At 35.5% G+C, this 26,094-nt stretch overlaps 2 protein-coding genes across 3 annotated transcripts; one reads left to right on the top strand and one right to left on the bottom strand.

Annotated features, from left to right (window-relative positions):
• The first annotated feature begins 328 nt into the window (after positions 1-328).
• LOC131104447 (glycerol-3-phosphate dehydrogenase [NAD(+)], cytoplasmic-like) lies at positions 329-26,027 on the top strand. Of its 2 annotated transcripts, XM_078796450.1 has the most exons (11): positions 329-738; positions 1,177-1,238; positions 10,620-10,816; positions 15,293-15,456; positions 15,664-15,841; positions 19,490-19,630; positions 19,698-19,836; positions 19,914-20,026; positions 22,500-22,733; positions 23,528-23,634; positions 25,052-26,027. In XM_078796450.1, exons 4-11 carry the CDS (start codon positions 15,362-15,364, stop codon positions 25,146-25,148), a joined length of 1,104 nt encoding a protein of 367 aa, XP_078652576.1. In that variant the 5' UTR covers positions 329-738; positions 1,177-1,238; positions 10,620-10,816; positions 15,293-15,361; the 3' UTR covers positions 25,149-26,027. The 2 variants fall into 2 exon arrangements, with proteins under 2 accessions (XP_078652576.1, XP_057907608.2); XM_058051625.2 differs by lacking the exons at positions 329-738; positions 1,177-1,238; positions 10,620-10,816 and adding an exon at positions 15,024-15,205.
• On the bottom strand, positions 3,159-14,828 carry LOC131104446 (oxysterol-binding protein-related protein 11-like). Its single transcript, XM_058051624.2, has 13 exons — positions 14,453-14,828; positions 14,137-14,205; positions 13,864-14,039; positions 12,279-12,358; positions 10,602-10,787; positions 9,757-9,955; positions 8,984-9,129; positions 8,780-8,920; positions 6,612-7,074; positions 6,352-6,538; positions 6,103-6,285; positions 3,744-3,897; positions 3,159-3,662 (listed from the first exon to the last, which is right to left on the bottom strand). The coding sequence occupies exons 1-13, from the start codon at positions 14,566-14,568 to the stop codon at positions 3,606-3,608; spliced, it is 2,157 nt and encodes a 718-aa protein (XP_057907607.2). The 5' UTR covers positions 14,569-14,828; the 3' UTR covers positions 3,159-3,605.
• Positions 26,028-26,094: the final 67 nt, after the last annotated feature.

The raw sequence follows: 26,094 nt of genomic DNA, 5'->3' as shown, positions 1-26,094 counted from the left end.
TGGTGAACTAAGGTATTGCACATATGTCGCTTAATACGTTTCATAGCCTGTAGGTTTAATAATGCAATTTATACGATTACACTCTATTTAATTCCCAATGTCATTTCTGCCATGTCGGTTCCGAGTACTGTTTTAATATTTGGCGACATCTAGTGGAGAACTAAGGTATTGCATATAAGTCGCTAAATACATTTGATATCCTGTAGGTTTAATGATGCAATTTATATGATTACACAAGATATTTATATTACAGCTCGGATAAATTAGCTACCGTTTATGGTACTACTATTTTATTTTTTTTCATTAATATATTAAACATTTTATTTGATTTAGTCCTGTCTTTTCGACTTATTAGCTTGGCTATATTGTTAATACGTTAGCTATAGCTACATAGTTAATACAGAAGTAACTTTAAAGTAAGTAACTGTATTGCTGTGATAACTTGTATTTGCATGCTGTGATTTTAAAAATACTACTTTTTAATCTGCACAAAGCCACGTATAGCCATCGCCGATACCAGTTTTAAATTTTACTCAATATCGAATTGGAATGGAAATCAGCCGTATCAGGCATCACGTGTCAAAACAGCTTTTGCACACGCATGCGCAGTAGCAACTCCAAACCTCAGTCGTCACTTCCTGGTCCAGTCGGAATACATTTATAGTAACACTGGTACAAGTTTTAATCGTATATTGTTTACTTTAGTGGGTATTACGAATGTAAAGGTGGCCATATGAGGTATTTATTGTGTATTGCATGTCTAGAGGGTTTGAATAATATTAACACGTTTTGTGGAACGTCGTAAACTGGTTTTATTAAAAGGAATGTGGCACTTAACAGTTTTATGTGTGGGACTTCATCGATTTAGCCACAAAACTAGCAAATTATGTTCGGAAAATGAGGTTATAATGGCAAAATAGTCACAAGTATTGTTTACTTTAATGCTACCTGTGATAGATAATCAATTGAAGGCTGGTTTGGACTGAATTCCACTAGTTAAAAATGCACGTTATTATTTATTTTCTAAATGTGTGAATTTATTAAAATTTAGTAATTGTGTGAATTTTATGTCAATGAGTAATTTATTTTTCTTATCGTGTTTAATCTGTTTTAATCACTTTTCTTGTATGTGCTTTGTTTTATCATTTCACTTCCGGTCCTTCCGGGCTTCCGTAGTTGCTCCTAGCTCTTGTAGCTCTGCTTCTCTTTGCTACACAACATGGTTGGCATGGATAAAGGTAGGTCCAATTAAGACAAAATCTGTTGTTTAGTTTAATATTTGGTCATATATGTTGTGTATATTGTTTTTATGTCGATATATTTGTCATTTTAAGTGGTTTTACGTTATTTTGAGCGTTGTTTTTAGTTAAAAGGGCCTCTTTCATTTTCACGTCTGGTGGGATTTACGCTAGGCCCGTGGTGGTTTTGTTACATTGTGTAATTAATGTGAAGTGAAGAGAAAAATAACTTTATTTTCATTCTTTTATTACTCAGGTATGTGTTTTTAATTTTTGAAATCATACTTTTTCACGTGTTATTAATCACTCCCTCCCCTTCTCTCCCCCATTGCGTTACTTATGCTGGCCACTAGTTGGCAGTGTTGTGAAACGTTGTAAATATAAAATCTGTGTTTATTACCATTTATTACCATTAAAACAAGCTCTCCCTTTCTTTGAGTCTCAACGTGGTTGGTATTGATGGGGGGGGGTGCAGAAGTGAAGAGAAATAACTTTATTTATTAATGAATAATTTATTTATACCTAACAAGGCGCCACTGAGGCGTCCCTTTATGCCACATCCAATATGGCGGCGTCTATGTACTGTATCTTTACCGCATTCCGGCTACGTCTCTTGAGGGATCTCAAAGTCAATTTACTTGGGGGCCACTGGAGCTTTGGTCTGGTTTTCAAAAAAAAAAAAAAAAAACACTTTTTCAGTGTTTTGATCTCAGTCATGGATGATGAGAGAAAAAGCAAAACAGGAAGGGCTCGTTCGCTTGCGTATGGGCGGGGCAATATCGCGTCAATTGTGTGCGGTGTGTCATTTCTGGGTTCATGAAACCATATGGCATCCATATCAAACTAGGCGGGAGCCTCAAACTAGCATCCTGCGGGCCGCATTTGGCCCGCGGGACGCAAGTTTGAGACCCCTGTGTGCTGAAGTGAAATTTGGTTATTTAATTGTGTGCGGTGTGTCTTTTCTGCATTCATGAAACCATATGGCATCCATATCAAACTAGGCGGGGGCCTCAAACTAGCATCCTGCGCGCCGCATTTGGCCCGCGGGATGCAAGTTTGAGACCCTTATGTGCTGAAGTGAAAGTTGGTTATTTAATTGTGTGCGTTGTGTCATTTCTGGGTTCATGAAACCATATGGCATCCATATCAAACTAGGCAGGGGCCTCAAACTAGCATCCTGCGGGCCGCATTTGGCCCGCGGGACGCAAGTTTGAGACCCCTATGTGCTGAAGTGAAATTTGGTTATTTAATTGTGTGCGGTGTGTCATTAATGGGTTCATGAAACCATATGGCATCCATATCAAACTAGGCGGGGGCCTCAAACTAGCATCCTGCGCACCGCATTTGGCCCCCTGGACGCAAGTTTGAGACCCTTATGTGCTGAAGTGAAATGTGGTTATTTAATTGTGTGCGGTGTGTCATTAATGGGTTCATGAAACCATATGGCATCCATACCAAACTAGGCGGGGGTCTCAAACTAGCATCCTGCGGGCCGCAAGTTTGAGACCCCTATGTGCTGAAGTGAAATGTGGTTATTTAATTGTGTGCGTTGTGTCATTTCTGGGTTCATGAAACCATATGGCATCCATATCCAACTAGGCGGGGGCCTCAAACTAGCATCCTGCGGGCCGCATTTGGCCCGCGGGATGCAAGTTTGAGACCCCCATGTGCTGAAGTGAAATTTGGTTATTTAATTGTGTGCGGTGTGTCATTTCTGGGTTCATGAAACCATATGGCATCCATATCAAACTAGGCGGGGGCCTCAAACTAGCATCCTGCGCGCCACATTTGGCCCGCGGGACGCAAGTTTGAGACCCCATGTGCTGAAGTGAAATTTTCTTATTTTAGTTCATAGTTACACATACTTAAAGGCACAGCACCATTGAATGCACCAAAACTGTCTTCCTTAACCAAAAAGAGCACATTTAAAGAAAATGATATTTATTTGCATTACAAAACAACATTAGCTTAAAACCTTTTACAACACGTTTAAATGCGTAACGCAGACGCAAGAGAAGCAAACATGCACGTACAGCAAGTTCTTCTCTCCACTGCAAAACCACGCAGGATATGAGGTCAAGTGAGTGGGGGGGGGGGCATTCCAGCATGAGGCTCGATGCATAATCATAATCTGTGACTATAATGTCATTCCTCATTCATGTGACTAGTTTAAGGCTATAGAATACCTGTACAAGAATAGGTTTTATTAACATAGTATTACATATACTGTGTATATACAGTATATAATCAGTACAAAAGCTTGGAGGCTTTGTGAATAGTACGGGTCCGTTTGTAAATCAGTGCAAGTCCTCTTGCTCCCATTCCGCATGCAAGCGCCTTCCCGACTCCGCTACGGCTGGTATGGAATTAGGTTTTGGCGGCGGAGCTTTTGGAGAGCAGTTTGTGGTAAATCCAGGCGTCGCCCTGAGAGAAAGAAAGAAAAAAAAAAAGCCGCGTCAGTGCATCGATCGTACGCGACGTGAGTGTAGATCGGTTCGCTTCAACCTCTTTGTCGAAGTATCTGGTCCGCCAAGATGTTTCGGTCTCGGAGCGGTGCCGCTCCTCCGTCCGCTGTCGCTCCTCCAGGAGTCTTTTGTGCTCCGTGGCTTTCTCCATGTCTTTCTGCCGTAAGGCCTCGGTTACGTGTTGCCACAAGCGTCTGGATCATAAGATAAGCAGCAGCAAGAGTACACAATCAGTTAAGCAGTACACAATACACAATATAAAAAAATAAACAACCCAAGTATTAACAAATCATATATACAAATATAGTTTGCAGATAATATGAAATGAGACTGAATTAATGAAATATGAAATATATGACCAGTCTATACACTATGAGATATTGCTAGTCAGTTAATGAGGTATTATAGAAATACTTCACATAGAACTTAATATAATGAGCACATACGTACTAACTCGTATTAATATTATGACTACATACTATGAACATAACTTCCCCCCCACCAAATTTTTCAAAACTTAATTTTGATTTGTTTCTTATAATAGTATTTTTTTTTCTTTAATATTTCAACTATATGTTCCAAAAATGCTGCTATTTTTCCTCATATTATTACAAATTGAGTCTCATAATATTAATGATATCCGGTGGACCACCCCCCCACTTAATTTTTCAAAAATTACAACTTTATTTTGATTTGTTTCTTATAATAGTATTTTTTTCTTTAATATTTCAAATCTATATTCCAAAAATGTTATTTTTTGCTATTTTTATTACAACTCTAGTCTCATAATATTACAACTTATTTTATTTTTTTTTTTTTACGTTTTCTTGTTCAATGATATTCGGTGGACACCCCCCCCACCTAATTTTTATTTTATTTATTATTTTTATTTTGATTTGTTTCTTATAATTGTATTTTTTTTCTTTAATATTTCAACTCTATGTTCCAAAAATGCTATTTTTTGCTATTTTTATTACAACTTATTTTCCATTTCTGCTGTTTTTTTACATTTTCTTGTTCAATGATATCCGGTGGACACCCCCCCCCCCACCTAATTTTTCAAAAATTACAACTTTATTTTGATTTGTTTCTTATAATAGTATTTTTTTCTTTAATATTTCAACTCTATGTTCCAAAAATGCTGCTATTTTTCCTCATATTATTACAAATTGAGTCTCATAATATTAATGATATCCGGTGGACCACCCCCCGACTTAATTTTTCAAAAATTACAACTTTATTTTGATTTGTTTCTTATAATAGTATTTTTTCTTTAATATTTCAAATCTATATTCCAAAAATGTTATTTTTTGCTATTTTTATTACAACTTTAGTCTCATAATATTACAACTTATTTATTTTTTTTTTTAACGTTTTCTTGTTCAATGATACCCGGTGGACACCCCCCCCCCACCTAATTTATTTATTATTTTTATTTTAATTTGTTTCTTATAATAGTATTTTTTTCTTTAATATTTCAACTCTATGTTCCAAAAATGCTATTTTTTGCTATTTTTATTACAACTTATTTTCCATTTCTGCTGTTTTTTTACATTTTCTTGTTCAATGATATCCGGTGGACACCCCCCTCCCCCACTTAATTTTTCAAAAATTACAACTTTATTTTGATTTGTTTCTTATAATAGTATTTTTTTTCTTTAATATTTCAAATCTATATTCCAAAAATGTTATTTTTTGCTATTTTTATTACAACTTTAGTCTCATAATATTACAACTTATTTTATTTTTTTTTTTAACGTTTTCTTGTTCAATGATATCCGGTGGACACCCTCCCCACCTAATTTTTATTTTATTATTTTTATTTTGATTTGTTTCTTATAATAGTATTTTTTTTCTTTAATATTTCAACTCTATGTTCCAAAAATGCTATTTTTTAATATTTTTATTACAACTTGAGTCTCATAATATTGTAACTTATTTTCCATTTCTGCTGTTTTTTTAATGTTTTCTTGTTCAATGATATCTGGTGCCCCCCCCAACCCCCACCTAATTTTTCAACTTTATTTTGATTTGTTTTTTATAAGTTTTTTTTCTTTAATATTTCAACTCTATGCTCCAAAAATGCTATTTTTTGCTATTTTTATTACAACTTGAGTCTCATAATATTGGAACTTATCTTCCATTTCTGCTGTTTTTTTACATTTTCTTGTTCAATGATATCCGGTGGACAACCCCCCCCCCCCCACTTAATTTTTCAAAAATTACAACTTTATTTTGATTTGTTTATTATAATAATATTTTTTCTTTAATATTTCAACTCTATGTTCCAAAAATGCTGCTATTTATATTACAACTTATTTATTTTTAAGATTTTCTTGTTCAATGATATCCGGTGGACCCCCCTCCCAACCCCCCCCCCCCCCCCAGCCCGCACTGACCTGGATTCAGTGGGTCCCTGCTTCTCAATGGGCCGAACCAGCTTCTTGGTAACCGGCAGTTTGGTGACGTCGATCACTTTGGTCTCGCCGCTGGTGTACGTGAACTCCAGCGCGCCGTTCCACTCCCCCTGAACGCGACACGTGACCGCGTTGGTGGGGTTGTGCTTCACCTCGGCCGTCACCCTGCAGGAGAGGACGCAGGTTCAATGCTGCTCACAGTCGCGTCGCCGCCCCGGTCAGAGTCCTCACTTGTGTAGTTTGCCGCCGTAGAAGGGTTTGGTCTGGAAGGTGATGGCCGCGGCGTAGCCCGTCTTGGCGCAGTTGATGGTGACTTTGCCGCCCAGTTCCACCCAGGGGACGGTGAGGATGGAGCGTGCGTAAGCGCAGGGCAGCGTGAAGGTGTATTCCTCATCGTGTTCCAGCAAGGTCAGGCAACCTAACGAGACCGTCAGCACTCTCTTGACGACCTCGGGATTATTGTGAGGTTAAAAAAAAAAGTGGGTGCTCACCTTCGCCGATCATGGAGACCCCAATGGACATGCCCATGAACTTGCTCTTGGTCCACACGTGCGTGTTCACACACATGCGCCTTTCCTGGCATTCGGCGTAGAACCCCGACACTGGGGGGTGATGCGACACTTGCTCCGCTACAAAGCGCACTTGGTAGGAATCCTGGGAGGCAGTCGGGTCCGGGCTTCCTTGCGGGGGCTCAGCAGAGGCGGCCTCCGATCTCTTGGGGACTTTCCAGGAGCAGTGGAAGGTCTCGCCGATGATGGGGTTGTAGGGCTTCTTGGCGATGGCGCCCTTGCGGCCCTCGTGGAAGGAGGTGAGGTAGTACTCCACGAAGTGGACCATGCGCTCCTCCGGGCTGCCGCCGTCCGTGATGGCCACAAAGAGGTCCGGGTGCGACATGAAGTCTGCATACATCTCCAGCAGGGAGCGCTTCTCCAGGATGAAGGTGGGCAGGACGACCTGGAGGGCAGTCGGCGTGATTTATGATGCTCCGTATTAGCTGATATCAGATATCATATAATATTCTCCAGCATAATGGTAATGGTAATGGTAATGGTTTAATTTCATTTGAACATGCATCAGATTACAATTGAATGCATCCCATAATCAGTTCCCAGTTCCACATGTCCAAAAGGAGTAGGAAGAAGCAAAGCTTATTAAATCCTACCCCTCCATCTGGTACTTTTACAATCAGTAACTGTTACGTTTGTTCACTTCCTGCTTTTTATTTTATTTTAGTTTAGTTTATTGTACTTTATTTTAGTTTATTTTATTTTATTTACTTTGGTTTATTTTAGTTTACTTTAGTTTACTTTAGTTTATTTTAGTTTAGTTTGTTGTACTTTATTTTAGTTTAGTTTATTTTATTTACTTGTTTATTTTAGTTTACTTTCGTTTATTTTAGTTTAGTTTATTGTACTTTAGTTTATTTTATTTACTTTGCTTTATTTTAGTTTACTTTAGTTTATTGTACTTTATTTTATTTTATTTACTTTGGTTTATTTTAGTTTACTTTCGTTTATTTTAGTTTAGTTTATTGTACTTTAGTTTATTTTATTTACTTTGCTTTATTTTAGTTTACTTTAGTTTATTTTATTTACTTTGGTTTATTTTAGTTTAGTTTATTGTACTTTATTTTATTTTATTTACTTTGGTTTATTTTAGTTTACTTTCGTTTATTTTAGTTTAGTTTATTGTACTTTAGTTTATTTTATTTACTTTGCTTTATTTTAGTTTACTTTAGTTTATTTTATTTACTTTGCTTTATTTTAGTTTACTTTAGTTCATTTTATTTACTTTGGTTTATTTTAGTTTCATTTCGTTTATTTTAGTTTATTGTACTTTAGTTCATTTTATTTACTTTGGTTTATTTTAGTTTACATTCGTTTATTTTAGTTTAGTTTATTGTACTTTAGTTTATTTTATTTACTTTGCTTTATTTTAGTTTACTTTAGTTTATTTTATTTACTTTGCTTTATTTTAGTTTAGTTTATTTTATTTACTTTGGTTTATTTTAGTTTCATTTCGTTTATTTAAGTTTATTGTACTTTAGTTCATTTTATTTACTTTGGTTTATTTTAGTTTACTTTAGTTTATTTTATTTACTTTGGTTTATTTTAGTTTAGTTTATTGTACTTTTAGTTTACTTAAGTTTATTTTAGTTTATTGTACTTTATATTATTTTATTTACTTTGGTTTATTTTAGTTTAGTTTATTGTACTTTATTTTATTTTATTTACTTTGGTTTATTTTACTTTACTTTAGTTTATTTTACTTTATTTTAGTTGTGCATTGTTTCATTTCCTTACTCAATCCATTCCATAGTTTGATTCCGCATACTGAAATGCTATGCTAACGCTAACGTAGTCCTGGCATAGAAGTGTTTCAAATGTACTTCTTCCCTGAGATCATATTTCTCCTCTCTTGTAGAGAAGTATTGGATGACATTTTTAGCCTTATGCATTATTTTAGCTGTTTGAAGATGAACTATATCAGCAAGTTGAAGTATTTGTGATTTTAGAAATAAGGAGTTAGTATGTTCTCTGTAGGCGGCATTATGAATTATCCTTACTGGCCTTTTTTGCAGTACATTTAGCGAAAGATTGCTTTTATAGTTATTAGTCCATATTTAAATGGAAAGTTGCACACGTGGAACTTGACCTACTCGTGTGAGGTCCATGCCCAGCTTCAGCTGCGAGAGCAGGTGTAAGATGACACTGCGCTCCTCCTCCACCGCCCCCAGCTCCTCCTCTTTGTCTGTGAACAAGTCCGCTATCTCGTCCTCGCCATCGATGTCTTCCTGCTCCTGTCACAGCGACACCATCATTAATTCATCAAGTTTCCAGGAGCCAACTCCTGCCCGTCTTACCCCGGAGAAGCTGCACGACTCCGGGCTGCTGAGCTCGGGGCGGCCGTCCTCCAGCGGGCCCTCTCCCGTTGGGAAGCTTCCCAAAGAGTCGCTGCCGTTCTTCAGGATGTCGGGCAGCTTGGGCTCCAGCCACTCGATGGTGGACCCTGCCATGGGGTGGGGGTGCAGAGCAGCAGGTTCAGAGGTACTTGTGAAGTAACCTCCCCCCTTCCCACCCTCGGAACCCGGCAGAGTGCAAGTCGGCCCTTGGGATGACCGACAACAGGAAACCTCCGCCCCCCTACTCCTATTGGTTTAAGCGTCCCGGTGTGGCATCTTTTTATGCATGTTTGTGATGTGCGAGGGGGCGGGCGGGTGGGGGGAGCCCATTTTAAGTCCACCTAACGTGTTGCCGGGCAACTTAATCTGATTGGCGCCGCCTGATGAAATATGCATCGAGTCATGAGATCTGCTGCAGAAAAAAAAAAGGGCCTTTTCGCCGTTTTTATGTCCTGTCAAACATGACTGCTATATATGTTGTACCCCCCCCCTTAGATGAGAGGTGCTTCCTGTCCCGGCAGCCCTGCAGGTGGACATTTTAACTGACTGAGATCCAATTACCTTTATTACAGGTGGTAATAATAACAACAGGTACGGTTTCCTATCAATAATTCAAAATGATTCCATTGTTTGCGTACTGTGTCGCTACGACTCGTCACCAAGACTCGTCTTTAGTCAGCACACGTTCCGTTTCCGATACGCCAATGTCACGTAGATACGGTATCGAGACTCACCTCCAAACGACGTTCTCTGCCTGGCCACCTGTTGCAGGTTGAGGATGTGCAGGCACTCGTTGAGACAGGTCATCGTAGCCATGGAGGTGGCCTTGAGCATGAGCAGGTCCTGGTCCAGAGCGGAGAGTCCGTGGGCGGCGGGCAGGCACTCGATGCCCTGGATCAAGTCTTTGTGTTGGCCCTGAGCCTGGCTCATCATCTAGCGTGGGGGGGGGTGGAGATGTTTTGTTAGTAGTATCTCATGATGCGTATTTGATATATTTGAATGTTGGATGCAAGGGCGTTAATTTTAATTAATTGTTAATATTATTATATTATAATAATAAATAATAAAAATGAAATAAATAATAAAAAATAAATTAATATTATTATTAATTTATTTAATTAATTGTTTTTCATAAATTTATTTCAAATTGTGTGTTAATTTGTGTTGTCATTGACTAATATTTACATTTGTTTGACGATAGGAAACATTTAACAAACGTGTAAAAATGTAAACATTTCTCCTTAAATCATCTTCGTAAATGTTATTTTCATAATATTTGGAGTTTATTGACATTGAGTTTATTGGGGGGGGTGTTTAGTTAGTAGTATCTCATGATGCGTATTTGATATATTTGAATGTTGGATGCAAGGGCGTTATATATAAGTTTAATTAAAATTAATTATTATTATTATATTATAATAATAAACAATAAAAATCAAATAAGTAAAAAAATAAATTATTATTATTAATTTATTTCATAAATTATTTCATACATTTATTTCAAATTGTGTGTTAATTTGTGTTGTTATTGGCTAATATTTACATTTGTTTGACGATAGGAAACATTTGAATGGCTTACTTCTCTGGCATCCATTAGATGGTCCGGCAGCAGGGACCGCTTGCTGGAGTAGAGGGACGAGCCCTTGTGGGTCTGCCAGTTGAACAAGGCGGCAGGGTTCTGGCTGGTTCGGCGAAGGGACATGGGGGAGCTGCTGCTGCCTTGAGACACCATGGAGTAGCTGCGTGACTTGGGTGGAGGATTGCTCTACGCCGAAACACACAACATGAAATGAGGTACGTGAAAATTGAAGTATACGGGGGTTCTGATGCTGCCCGTCTGTAGTTTTTTTTTTTTAAACAAAACGTCAACAGCAATACAAACACACTCAAAACAAAAAGGGGGCGCTGGACATACACAGCACATAATTTGGCTATCCCAAAATCCTCTCCTAGTTTTACATACCGTCTCCAAAAATTAATAATATTTGGGCATCACCAGAACACATGTGAATGGTTGACATGGACCGTACCACACTGACGCCAACATGGCTGGGTAACTTTAAGATATTTTTGTTTAATTTCTAGTACAGAGGTAGGGAACCTATGGCTCGGGAGCCAGGTAGGGCTCTTTTGATGACTGTATCTGGCTCTCGAGCATTTCTTACCACAATAAAAATGTATTTTTGCTAACATTTTAAAGTAAACCATCACAGAAATGACTGTTAAAAATAATATTCAAAATCAACAACTTTCTTATGCATTTTAATTTGTCCATCTATATCAGGGGTGGGCAAACTACGGCCCGGGGGCCACATCCGGCCCGCCAAGTGTTTGAATACGGCCCGCCCAATCTTTCCAAAGTATTTCATTTAAACTCAACATACAACCTGGCATCATGGCCCGAGCCAACCTTTTGATGGTTTTGTCAATTTCGTTTTTTGACATGGTCTGTTGTTTACAAAGTGCTCCTGAAAAAAGGGACACAAGCACATAATAATAATTATTATTAGTATTATTAGATTATTATAATTATTATTAGAACTATTATGATTATTATAATTATTATATTAATGCTAATTATTATATTAATTATATATAATATTATTGTTATATTTGCATATTTTACATAATAATAATATAATAATTATTATTTTAATTTTATTGTAATTATTATAATATTTTATTATTTTTAAAATATTTAAATATAAATATAAAATAATAAATAATAATAGCAGATTGCATGACAATTTTACAGATACAATAATACCAGGTGGACTGTTACGTGTAAAATATATAGTCTGCCCCCCTGCGCTGCTCACGAAAGTGTGCTGGCCACACCCCATTGGCGTGCGGTAGTGTGCCTGGTCTACGTAATTAGAGCCCATTATCTAAAACTGTTGGTCTTACATAAAAATGCACACATTTTATTGCATTCAATGTTTTAAAAAAATGTATATGGCTCTCACAGATACACATTTTAAAATATCTGGCCTTTATGACTCTCTTAGCCAAAAAGGTTCCCGACCCCTGTTCTAGTGTAATGAAAAATCTAATTATATTCTTCCAGCAATGCTCCCTCCAGACCCGAGATGATGTTGTGGTGTTTTGGGTCATAATCATACCCAACCATTCAGTTTCTGTAATATTTGTTTTGAGCTATTTTTCCCATTTTTCTTTAATATAATGAGTATTCGCCGTCTGTAGTTTTATTAGTGTATTTAGTGTGTACTGCAGACCGATAAAAAACGAGTCTTACCTTCCCCATGGCCTCTGTGTGATGCTGTGTACAGATTTGCAGTCTGCTCACCCAGTGCTGCCTCTCTTTGGCGTCGGTGGCTGAGGGCAAAAACACACGTCAGCGTTACTTTCCCAAAAGCAGACGGGAATCACCAATGAATAATTAACAGTAAAGATCCGCATGTGTCTGAATATTATACATTTTTTCCGAGAAAACGTTCTGAAAAAGACGATACTAACTGAATTAATCACACAATAAATGAAAACGAACGCCATAATTTTGCCGTGAGGGATCACCCTCATAGAACCGTGGCATTCCGTAGAACAACAGCAAACAGAGTGAAACCTCGTCAGTCATACTGTTGCTAAGTGTTAATTTGTAAAAATACACATAATATGTTCATTATGCGCTACAAGTTTGTTGCGACATTGCACTTCGAATGTCACAGCTTCACTATCACTGTTTGTCAAAATATCTTAATTCATAAATGGGGCCTATTATTCATGAGAAATATGCAAATTAAGCAAATTTTACTCATTTTGTGCCTAAATTAGGCATTGTCAAAACAGCAACTCAGTTTTTTAATATAGGTGAAAAGGGCTTTTAGTAGTATGAAATTTGCTCTTTTTTAAGTTTATTCTTAATTTGTGTACATTAAAAAAATCATATTAATATTCCCATATTAGAGCTTTTCCCTCTAATTATACAAATGTATTTTTGTATTGTTTTTCACATTACATTTAAAAAGATTTTCTTTAATATTTCAACTTTATGCAACTAAAATTAAATTTTTCATAACATATTACCAGTTAATTCTTGTAAAATTGCAACTTTTTCTTTAGAATGATTTTCTTATAATCATTTTTTTAATTATATTTATGTACACAATATATTTTACACATTGTAATTTTTCTATTTTATTTTTAGAAAATAACAGCTGTTTGTTTTTGCTGTAAATTTTGTTGTCAAAATGATGACTGACTTTCTTCCCATTATATTTCAACTTTATTTGTGTAACATAACTTTTTCCACAAGTTAATTTCCCCAAACTTTGTTTTGTGTCCTATATTACGATTTAAGAAAGTCTTTAAAAAAAATTTCAACTTAATGCGACAAAAATTCCATTATCTTTCCTCGTCATAACACTGCAATGTTATTCATGTAAAAAAAAGTGAATTTCTTGTTCGATTACAACTTTTTCTGTTAATATTTGTACTTTATTCTTATAATGATACTGCAGATTTTTGTTGTTTCTCATTAAATTGTATTTTTAGAATGTGCCACAAGCGCATAAAAAGACAAGCTTGCTGTAAACGGACTTTGCTGGTCAAACATGTTGCGATATGTACCATTCTAAAATGGCCACTAGGTGTCAGTAATGTTACATTGATCCTCACTAGGGCCTATCCCAGCTGCCTTCAGGCAAAAATAATTGGTCATTGGTTACATTTCTAAATAAGGAATCCTAATTTGTAGAGACTCACTTATGGTCGGGAACCAATTAATTGCAATAAAGCAGGAATTACTGTACTGTCATTTGATTAATGATTATTAATTTACTATTATTCCCAACGCATATCAGAATAAGACTTTTGAAACCCACCCCTGAGCTTGTACTGCTCGCCACTGATTGCATTGACAGTGAAAGTGTGCGAGTCCTCGTCGCTGGGGGAGATGACCGCCCCAGCCAGGGCGAGCATGCCACGTGGTTTCTGAGGCCGTGACTGCTCATTGACAAAGTACTCCAGAAATCCGGCCTCATTGTTGAGAACAAAGAACCTAAAAAAAACAACAACAACAATAATAATAATAGGTGTGGCAACTCTGTCAATGTCAGTGAAATTGCATCAGCAGTTGTGAATGATTGACACCTCACCTGTACTGCCAGCCTGTCACCAGGTTGGTATACTTCATCAAGTAGCCATCAATATTCTCCATGTGGTCACTGTCAAGTGATGTTATAATATAAAAACAGATCAAAACAATCAGAATATACACTTCTACTGCTAATTTCTTTGAAAATGGATGCGAGTTCTAGTTTTATTACACTATTATAGTGTGACTAATTATCCAAAACAATAGCAGTGTGTCAATTCAAGCACTTCCACGTGACATCTTTTAAAGTATGGATGTCCGTGAAGTACACACAATACTATTCAGTGAAGAGCTACACCAATGCTAAAAACACTCACCTATACTGCCAGCTTTTTGTACTTGCTCTACCCGAGCTTGGAGTCCTGTTCTGGGGGAATACATCCAGTTTACCTTCGTTTTCCGTGATTCTTATTGCCGTGGTTTCTCCTTGCATAGTCACTGGCAACACCACCACCTTTTTTAGCCGCAGCCTCTAAACTGGCCTGAAGCTAACCCGTCAAGCTAGCTCACAAAACAACAAAAGAGGCAGAGGTTCCTTTTAAAATGTAGAGCGGCGTTGAAATTTCATCTCGTATTCGCCAAACATGCCACAGCAGACCGCTTGTTTATTTGCTCTATTCGGCAATACTTGATAAAACATGCCCAGCTGAGCTAGCTTGACAGTCTTCCTGGTAGCTCCGGACCGGAAATAGATCACGTGACCCGACTCGTCTTTGTTTGATTCTTAATATAAACAACATACATAAATGTATAATATAAACGAAATTTAATTATTAATGAATAAATGCATATAAATAATAATATACATATATTTAATAATATTCTATCCGAATGCGCACTTGTTTGTATTTCACACTGTCACCGGAAGTTCCTGGAACACTCGTTTCCGGCGTGACGCTGTTGTAAATAGTAACATTTTGACGCTATTTCTCGCTTTCCGCAGGTGTAGTTTATGGAAATAATTTATAAAAAAGTGGTATAACTTATACATGCACATATTGTGTGCTTAAGGTGAAAATATGTTTATCGTACTTTATGCAATTCGCATGCAGATCCGTTCACATCGAATGGTGAGCGTGGTTGGAAATAAATATTGCTATTAGATATTTTACCAAAAAAAAAAAAAAACATGTTTAAATGTTTATTTTTTATTGCAGTGGAAATGTGTTGTTCCTGAATCTCTGGCACTGCGTGGGCGTATAAGGAAGTTACGATACACGGAAGAAATGAAGTATTGTTACACTACAGCTCATAGTCTGGAAAGCGTCACAGGAGACAAAATGCCTGGGAAAAAAGTCTGCATCGTGGGATCAGGAAATTGGTACATTTTCATATTATCATATATTTATTTTTGTGTTTTTATAATTGATAATTCAAGTCGAAAAAAAACTATTTGACTTGTTTAGAAGTCAGTTTTATAGTATGAAAGCACACTTGACACGATTCGTTTAGCAGCCGTGATTAGTTTGCATTTGTTTAATTAATTAGCTTTAATGCAAATGTTTTTATTCTAATGTTTATTCTTAAGGGGCTCTTCAATTGCCAAAATCGTCGGATGCAACGTCAGATCTTCCAACCGGTTCGACCCAGTGGTCAACATGTGGGTTTATGAGGAAATGGTCTCTGGGAGAAAACTGACGGAGATCATCAACACAGAGCATGAAAATCTGAAATATTTGCCAGGCCACAAGCTGCCGAGGAATGTGGTAATTGTCCGGTATTAACACAGGGGAATAACTGGGAATTATAAAGTAAGAAGTTCAGGGGATGCGACTGACATGATATTAGTTTTATCTAATTGAGTTACTTTTAAATCTGAGAATTTCTGCTTTTTTTTCGTGAAATTCAATTTCTGCTGTTTTTTCCCCTCCAACTATTTCAACTTTTCTTTTGTAAATTGTCTTAACCATGACTTAAGTGCCATATTTTCACTTTTTCCAATTCTACTTTCAATTCTTGTAGTATTCTAACTTTTTTTTCCCAACCTAATTTTCCAAAAAAATCCCCAAAAAATGGACAAAAAAAAAAAACAAAAATACCAATAACAATGGGAAAATCCCTAATAATTTTACCGGAATAAAGTAAAAAAAAATAAATTTAATAATAAAAAAAAATTTATTTCACCAGAATAAAGTAACATTACAAGGAAAAATAAGTAGCTTTTTAGTAAATTAAAGAAAAAAAATATTTTTTCAAGTCATAATATTATGAGAAACAAACAAAACCAAAAAATACGTTGTAATTGTTGGAAAATTAGGCTAGGAAAAAAAGGTCTATTATGGGAATAATGTGAAAATACTATGAGAAAAATAATAATAAGAAAGGTGAAATTATGTTAAATAATAGTTTAAAAAAACAACAGCAGAAATTTGACAAGAATAAAGTCAAAATGTTGCTATTCTAATGAGAAAAAAAGTTGCAATTTGATGAGAATAATCTGGTAATATGAGGGAAAAAAATAATATAATTTTAGCAGCATAGAGTTAAAATATTAAAGAAAAAAATATGTAGTATTATGAGAAGGAAACAAATAAAGTTACCTGACACAATAAAATATAAATAAAATAAACAGCCAAAAATATAAAAGAAAAATAAAATTTATAAGGAGTAATTATAGCACTACATGCAGAAACAATGTGAAATAATGATGTGTGATGAATTAAATGGATAAATGAACTTTTTTTTATTTCTCATAATATTATGACTTGAAAAAAATTATATTTTTTCTTTAATTTTTCAACTACTAAAATGCTACTTATTTTTCCTTGTAATATTACTTTATTCTCGTGAATTACAATTTATTTTTATTATTAAATTGAAACATTTTTCTTGATTTTTTTTTTTTTACTTTATTCCGGTAAAATTATTAGGGATTTTTCCATTATTATTGGTATTTTTTTTTTTTTTGTCAATTTTTTTGGGATTGTGTTGCCAGAGACAATAAAATATCAATAAAATAGAATAAACAACCAAAAATATAAAATAAAAATAAAATTTATAAGGAGTAATTGTAGCGCTACATGCAGAAACAATGTGAAATAATGATGCGTGATGAATTAAATGGATAAATGAACTTTTACCTCTAGTGACTTTTGTTGACGGAGGCGTTCGTTCTTTAATTCAATATTGTGTTTCAAATTGCTGTCACTTGCAACTGTTTTGGGCCTCGTGGCCCCACTTGCTAAAAAACAGTGAGTCAGCAATGCCTTTGGGCACAAAAGGGCAATTTGTGTCGAAAAATTTTTAATCTAAATCAAATCAAATCAACTTTATTTGTATAGCACTTTGCAACACAAAGTGCTTTACAGAATTAAAACAATTTCCACAATTAAAAGGAAAAAACAAAGAAACAAAAGAAAGCCCCTCCTTCCCACCCTCCATACTAGACCCACACACGCACACACACACAATCACACAATCACACACAGTAGGGAGACATGGCATGGCACTGAGGAACAAGGAAACGCCACCTTTGGGGCCGTCCACACTGGGAGGAGCTGCAGGCCGTGCCATCGGGGGACCAGCACCCGGGCCCCCCGACTCCGACAGACGGGCGGACCCCCACATTAAAGGGAGGAACTCCCAGCCGGCCGGGTCGAAGGGACCCAAGGATGGCACCCCCTCAGCAGACCCGACACAGCCCCCAGTGTGGAGGACCCCCCTGAGGAAACATTGAAGACTAAGAGCATAAAATAGGACTAAAAAGATAAAAACATAACACTGGAGTTAAAAGCTGAAGCCTAAGAGCATAAAATAGGACTAAAAAGATAAAAACATAACACTCGAGTTAAAAGCTGAAGACCAAGAGCAAAAAAATATGACTAAAAAGATAAAAACAAAACACTGAGGTTAAAATCTGAAGACTAAGATCATAAAATAGGACTAAAAAGATAAAAACATAACACTGGAGTTAAAAGCTGAAGACCAAGAGCAAAAAAAATATGACTAAAAAGATAAAAACAAAACACTGGAGTTAAAAGCTGAAGACCAAGAGCAAAAAAAATATGACTAAAAAGATAAAAACAAAACAGTGAAGTTAAAATCTGAAGACTAAGAGCATAAAATAGGACTAAAAAGATAAAAACATAACACTGGAGTTAAAAGCTGAAGACTAAGAGCATAAAATGGGACTAAAAAGATAAAAACATAACACTGTAGTTAAAAGCTGAAGACTAAGAGCATATAATGGGACTAAAAAGATAAAAACATAACACTGGAGTTAAAAGCTGAAGACTAAGAGCATAAAATAGGACTAAAAAGATAAAAACATAACACTGGAGTTAAAAACTGAAGACTAAGAGCATAAAATAGGACTAAAAAGATAAAAACAAAACACTGGAGTTAAAATCTGAAGACGAAGAGCATAAAATATGACTAAAAAGATAAAAACAAAACACTGGAGTTAAAAGCTGAAGACCAAGAGCAAAAAAAATATGACTAAAAAGATAAAAACAAAACAGTGAAGTTAAAATCTGAAGACTAAGAGCATAAAATAGGACTAAAAAGATAAAAACATAACACTGGAGTTAAAAGCTGAAGACTAAGAGCATAAAATGGGACTAAAAAGATAAAAACAAAACATTGGAGTTAAAAGCTGAAGACCAGGAGCAAAAAAATATGACTAAAAAGATAAAAACAAAATACTGGAGTTAAAAGCTGAAGCCTAAGAGCATAAAATAGGACTAAAAAGATAAAAACTAAATACTGGAGTTAAAATCTGAAGACTAAGATCATAAAATAGGACTAACAAGATCAAAACAAAACACTAGAGTTAAAATCTGAAGCCTAAGAGCATAAAATAGGACTAAAAAGATAAAAACATAACACTGGAGTTAAAATCTGAAGACTAAGAGCATAAAATAGGACTAAAAAGATCAAAACAAAACACTGAAGTTAAAAGCTGAAGACTAAGAGCAAAAAAATATGACTAAAAAGATAAAAACAAAACACCGGAGTTAAAAGCTGAAGACTAAGAGCATAAAATGGGACTAAAAAGATAAAAACATAAGAAGAGTTTAAAATATGAGTTAAAAGCCTGATTAAAAAGGTGCGTCTTTAATCTTTTTTTAAAAATATCAACAGTCTCCGCAGTCCTGAGGCCCTCCGGCAGGCTGTTCCACGGGTGGGGGCCATAGTGGCTAAATGCTGCCTCACCGTGGGTTTTAGTTCTGGGTTTTGGTATCGTTAAAAGGCCAGTTCCGGAGCACCGCAGGGTCCGCGGGGGTTGAAAACTGAGGTTTAACTGCTTGCTTTGCACTTCAACTTATGGCTTCACTCTTTTTTGGGGTTTTTTGTAAATATATTCAAAGTGGCGAGGCATTACGAAACAGGAAATCAGTGTCTGCCTTGGACAGGTGGCTGTTCCAGACATTACTCATGCCGTGAAAGGAGCCAAGTTGCTGGTTTTTGTCGTCCCGCATCAATTCATCGGCTCAGTTTGTGACCAGATAAAACCTCACGTTGCAGACGGAGCTATCGGCATCTCCCTCATCAAAGTGAGAACATCATTATGTCGCATGTTCTTCACGGAAGAGCGAACATTCATGTTCTTCTTCATTGCAGGGCATTGACGAGGGCCCGCATGGACTGAAGCTCATCTCGGACATCATTCGAGAGAAACTGGAGATAGAGGTCAGCGTGCTGATGGGAGCCAACATCGCTAGTGAGGTGGCTGATGGGAAGTTCTGTGAAACCACCATTGGTGAGTCACATCTTCATGATCAGTGCTTCGTATCTACGCTGTCCTGGTTTGTGAATGTTCTATTTCCAAAACCGTAGGCTCAACAAATGAGTCAAACGGGCTTGTCTTCAAAGAGTTGTTCCAGACTCCCAATTTTCGCATCACTGTGGTGCGGGAGAGCGACACGGTGGAGCTGTGCGGAGCCCTGAAGGTACCAGGAATTACAAATTAATATTTATTAATCATCATTTGCAAATATTATGTCAATCTGTAATACGGAGTGAAAGTGATATGGATGCTGTATGGTATCATGTACCCAGAAAAAAATATTACGTTTGATTCATGTTCATGTTAAAGGTTAAATAACTGTTAATAGTTATCCTCCCTATCCGTGTGGAAGTGGTAAGTTTTTGGCTTTTTAAGTTGAAAGGAAATAACTTGAAGGCTACCGTTTAGGTCGCCGGCTCTCGAGTTTGCGAGTTAGCATGTGTCTCAAGACCCTGCAGTTTCGCAATATGTTGTAAATCAGGGTCCCAAACACGCGGCCCACGGGCCAAATGTGGCCCGCAGGACACTAGTTTGAGGCCCCCGCCTTGATATGAAAGTTTCATGTTAGTTTGATATGGATGCTGTATGGTATCATGTACCCAGAAAAAATGATTACGTTTGATTAATGTTCATGTTAAAGGTTAAATAACTGTTAATAGTTATCCTCCCTATCCGTGTGGAAGTGGTACGTTTTTGGCTTTTTAAGTTGAAAGGAAATAACTTGGAGGCTACCGTTTAAGTCGCCGGCTCTCGAGTTTGCGAGTTAGCATGTGTCTCAAGACCCTGCAGTTTTGCAATATGTTGTAAATCAGGGTCTCAAACACGCGGCCCACGGGCCAAATGTGGCCCGCAGGACACTAGTTTGAGGCCCCCACCTTGATATGAAAGTTTCATGTTAGTTTGATATGGATGCTGTATGGTATCATGTACCCAGAAAAAATGATTACGTTTGATTCATGTTCATGTTAAAGGTTAAATAACTGTTAATAGTTATCCTCCCTATCCATGTGGAAGTGGTAAGTTTTTGGCTATTTAAGTTGAAAGGAAATAACTTGGAGGCTACCGTTTAGGTCGCCGGCTCTCGAGTTTGCGAGTTAGCATGTCTCAAGACCCTGCAGTTTCGCAATATGTTGTAAATCAGGGTCCCAAACACGCGGCCCACGGGCCAAATGTGGCCCGCAGGACACTAATTTGAGGCCCCCGCCTTGATATGAAAGTTTAATGTTAGTGCGCCCCCCCCCCCCCCCCCCGCGCAAGTTTGATATGGATGCTGTATGGTATCATGTACCCAGAAAAAATTATTACGTTTGATTAATGTTCATGTTAAAGGTTAAATAACTGTTAATAGTTATCCTCCCTATCCGTGTGGAAGTGGTAAGTTTTTTGGCTATTTAAGTGAAAGAAAAACTCGGGGAAGCCGGTATCACGTGATGTTGATGTTTACGTTTTACTGGGCATGCCCTATTGACTATTCTGTTTGATTTTCACGGCGCATGTAGACAAGAGATTTGGCCACATTTGCCCGTGGGCCGCGTGTTTGAGACCCTGATTTACAACATATTGCGAAACCGCAGGGTCTTGAGACACATGCTAACTCGCAAACTAGAGAGCTAGCGACCTAAACGGTTGCCTTCAAGTTATTTCCTTTCAACTTAAATAGCCAAAAACTTACCACTTCCACACGGATAGGGAGGATAACTATTAACAGTTATTTAACCTTTAACATGAACATTAATCAAACGTAATATTTTTTCTGGGTACATGATACCATACAGCATCCATATCAAACTTGCGCGGGGGGGGGGGGCGCACTAACATTAAACTTTCATATCAAGGCGGGGGCCTCAAACTAGTGTCCTGTGGGCCACATTTGGCCCGTGGGCCGCCTGTTTGAGACCCTGATTTACAACATATTGCGAAACCGCAGGGTCTTGAGACACATGCTAACTCGCAAACTAGAGAGCTAGCGACCTAAACGGTAGCCTTCAAGTTATTTCCTTTCAACTTAAATAGCCAAAAACTTACCACTTCCACACAGATAGGGAGGATAACTATTAACAGTTATTTAACCTTTAACATGAACATTAATCAAACGTAATATTTTTTCTGGGTACATGATACCATACAGCATCCATATCAAACTTGCGCGGGGGGGCGCACTAACATTAAACTTTCATATCAAGGCGGGGGCCTCAAACTAGTGTCCTGCGGGCCACATTTGGCCCGTGGGCCGCCTGTTTGAGACCCTGATTTACAACATATTGCGAAACTGCAGGGTCTTGAGACACATGCTAACTCGCAAACTAGAGAGCTAGCGACCTAAACGGTAGCCTTCAAGTTATTTCCTTTCAACTTAAATAGCCAAAAACTTACCACTTCCACACGGATAGGGAGGATAACTATTAACAGTTATTTAACCTTTAACATGAACATTAATGAAACGTAATAATTTTTTCTGGGTACATGATACCATACAGCATCCATATCACTTTAACTCCGTATTGCCAGTTTTTCGTGTGTCCAGTATGATTAATGTTAACTATGAAAAGTGATATTGGATAATTCCTGACGTTTAATATTAACACAATCACATGGAAAACAAAAGAATGACACTTTGTACCCTTTTGCCGTGTCAGAACATTGTGGCAGTGGGGGCGGGGTTCTGCGACGGCCTCGGGTTCGGGGACAACACCAAGGCGGCGGTGATCAGGCTGGGTTTGATGGAGATGGTCGCCTTCGCCAAGTTGTTCTGCAAGGGCCAAGTGGACTCCAGCACCTTCCTGGAGAGCTGCGGTGTCGCTGACCTCGTCACCACTTGCTACGGGGGACGAAACCGCAAAGTTGCGGAGGCCTTTGTCAAAACATCTAAGGTGGGTTTGGACGGTGTGCTTCTAATTTTGCGGCTTCACTTGTCACGATTTTTCAAAAAGGTAATAATTCATAAGTTGTGCTGTTATATTATATACATATTGCGCAACTGCAGGGTCTTGAGACACATGCTAACTCGCAAACTAGAGAGCTAGCGACCTAAACGGTAGCCTTCAAGTTATTTCCTTTCAACTTAAATAGCCAAAAAATACCACTTCCACACGGATAGGGAGGATAACTATTAACAGTTATTTAACCTTTAACATGAACATGAATCAAACGTAATCATTTTTTCTGGGTACATGATACCATACAGCATCCATATCAAACTAACATTAAACTTTCATATCAAGGCGGGGGCCTCAAACTAGTGTCCTGCGGGCCACATTTGGCCCGCGGGCCGCAAGTTTGAGACCCCTGGTCTAAAGAATCCATGTTCCAACACAAACAGGAAGTCAGCCCTCAATAAATATAATATAATATAATATAATATAATATAATATAATATAATATAATATAATATAATATAATATAATATAATATAATATAATATAATATAATATAATATAATATAATATAATATAATATAATATAATATAATATAATAACAATGGTGTCTATCTTTTGAGTTTTTATATTTCATCTTATATTCTTTTATATTTTATTCGATTTATTTATATACTTTTATTACTATTACTATTATTTATTTACTTTTATTACTATTATGTATTTACTTTAAACAGTGCTACAAATGGAGCAGTGGAGATGCCAATTTCTCAAACTATTCTTTCAATAGTCCATCACAGAGTTGGAGGCCGAAATGCTCAATGGCCAGAAACTGCAGGGCCCACAAACCTCTGCTGAGGTCTACAAGATGCTTCAGAAGAAGGACCTGGTCAGCAAGTAAGTCGTCCCGCCATTGGATCGTGCGTTTTGCCCTCACTAGTGCCGTGACTGCTTCTTGTTGCTTGACAGACACTGAATACATCCATCCATAGGACTATCCATCCATTTTCTATGCCGCTTATCCTTTATTTATTTGTTATTTATTTATATATATTTATCTTTTTTATATAATTTTAATTTTAATTTTAATTTTAATTTTAATTTTAATTTTAATTTTAATTTTAATTTTAATTTTAATTTTAATTTTAATTTTAATTTTAATTAATATCTAAATAAAAGTGTAATTTTTAGGGGGGAAATGTTTGAATATTTTGGAAATAAAGTCAAAAATTAATTTTAATTTTAATTTTAATTTTAATTTTAATTTTAATTTTAATTTTAATTTTAATTTTAATTTTAATTTTAATTTTAATTTTAATTTTAATTTTAATTTTAATTTTAATTTTAATTTTAATTTTAATTTTACTAATAAATAAAGGTGTAATTTTTAGGGGGGAAATGTTTGAATATTTTGGAAATAAAGTCAAAAATTAATTTTAATTTTAATTTTAATTTTAATTTTAATTTTAATTTTAATTTTAATTTTAATTTTAATTTTAATTTTAATTTTAATTTTAATTTTAATTTTAATTTTAATTTTAATTTTAATTTTAATTTATATCTAAATAAAGGTGTAATTTTTAGGGGGAAAATGTTTGAATATTTTGGAAATAAAGTCAAAAATTTATTTTAATTTTAATTTTAATTTTAATTTTAATTTTAATTTTAATTTTAATTTTAATTTTAATTTTAATTTTAATTTTAATTTTAATTTTAATTTTAATTTTAATTTTAATTTTAATTTTAATTTTAATTTTAATTAATATCTAAATAAAGGTGTAATTTTTAGGGGGGAATGTTTGAATATTTTGGAAATAAAGTCACATTTTAATTTTAATTTTAATTTTAATTTTAATTTTAATTTTAATTTTAATTTTAATTTTAATTTTAATTTTAATTTTAATTTTAATTTTAATTAATATCTAAATAAAGGTGTAATTTTCAGGGGGGAAATGTTTGAATATTTGGGAAATAAAGTCAAAAATTTATTTTAATTTTAATTTAAATTTAAATTTTAATTTTAATTTTAATTTTAATTTTAATTTTAATTTTAATTTTAATTTTAATTTTAATTTTAATTTTAATTTTAATTTTAATTTTAATTTTAATTTTAATTTTAATTTTAATTTTAAATATATAAATGTAAATATATATATATATATATTTTATTTATTTATTTATTTTATTTATTTATCCTGCTATTGGACAGCATGACTAGTGCACAGCTGGCCACACTAAAAGTCCACTACGGAACGTGATGCGTTTTTCTTTTTCTAGAGTGTAGTTTAAAAATGTGTTTCTTTCTCTCGGTTAGATTCCCGCTGTTTGCAGCCATTTACCTGATCTGCTTCGAGGGCAAAGAGGTGAAGGAGTTCATCACCTGCCTGCAGAACCACCCGGAGCACGTTTAATGGGACTCGAATGTGCACGAGAGACCCTTTCTGCTCCTCCTGTGGATATTTGTGACCTTTTAAAGGACGAACAAAACCAGCATTATTTCTTTAATTTTTTTCAAATGTAACGTAATATCTGTTTTAGTTTTATGATGTATTGTCACAACATTTTTCCAGCGAGGGGTTATATCTTATCTATGTCCAGAACAAAAATGCGTCTCAGCTTTGTGTTACAGGTGAAAAAGTATATTTCTTGTATGAACTTCGGTCTTTGCTCTTAATTTGCACCTATTTTTGCTGCTTTTTCCTGAAATAGTCTTCAGGAATTTCATTTTGTAATATTATGGCTTTATTCCCATAATATTTTGACTTTATTTACAAAATATTCAAACATTTCCCCCCCAAAAATTACACCTTTATTTCGATATTTATTATTTTTTCTCATTATATTATATGTTTATTCTTGGAAAATTGTGACTAGAATATACCTTTTTTTTAATATATATTTTGACTTGTAAAATTACAGCAGTTTTATTTTGCATTTTTGCTGTTCTGTAAAATTGTTTTATTCCCAGAATTATTACTTTATTCTCAAGATATTTTGACTGAATCCCTTATAACATTATGCCCTTTTCTGCAAATTAATTTTCCAAAAAAAGTACAACTTCATGTGTTCTTTTGTTTGTTTCTCATATTCCAACTTAAAAAAATAAAGTCTTTTTAATATTTAAACGTTTTTTGTTACAAGAAAATAGCCTGGAGTTGGCCCACCTCAGGGACCTTATATAAAAAATGATTAGAGCAAAGCAAGAAATACTCCACAATTGAACTTAATACAAGAACAATTATATAATATTATATATAGCATAAAATCCACAACCATTCTTAATTAGGGTGCCAGATTCAGACAAAAGTCAAAATAACTTAACTGTACATTACAGAAAATTGCAGTACTTTATCTATT

Source organism: Doryrhamphus excisus, linkage group LG15, assembly GCF_037039965.1.
Source record: "Doryrhamphus excisus strain RoL-2023G ecotype Guam linkage group LG15, RoL_Dexc_Guam_v1.1, whole genome shotgun sequence".
In the NCBI taxonomy this organism is placed as follows: Eukaryota; Metazoa; Chordata; class Actinopteri; order Syngnathiformes; family Syngnathidae; genus Doryrhamphus; species Doryrhamphus excisus.
This window is presented reverse-complemented; position numbering and strand designations above follow the sequence as displayed.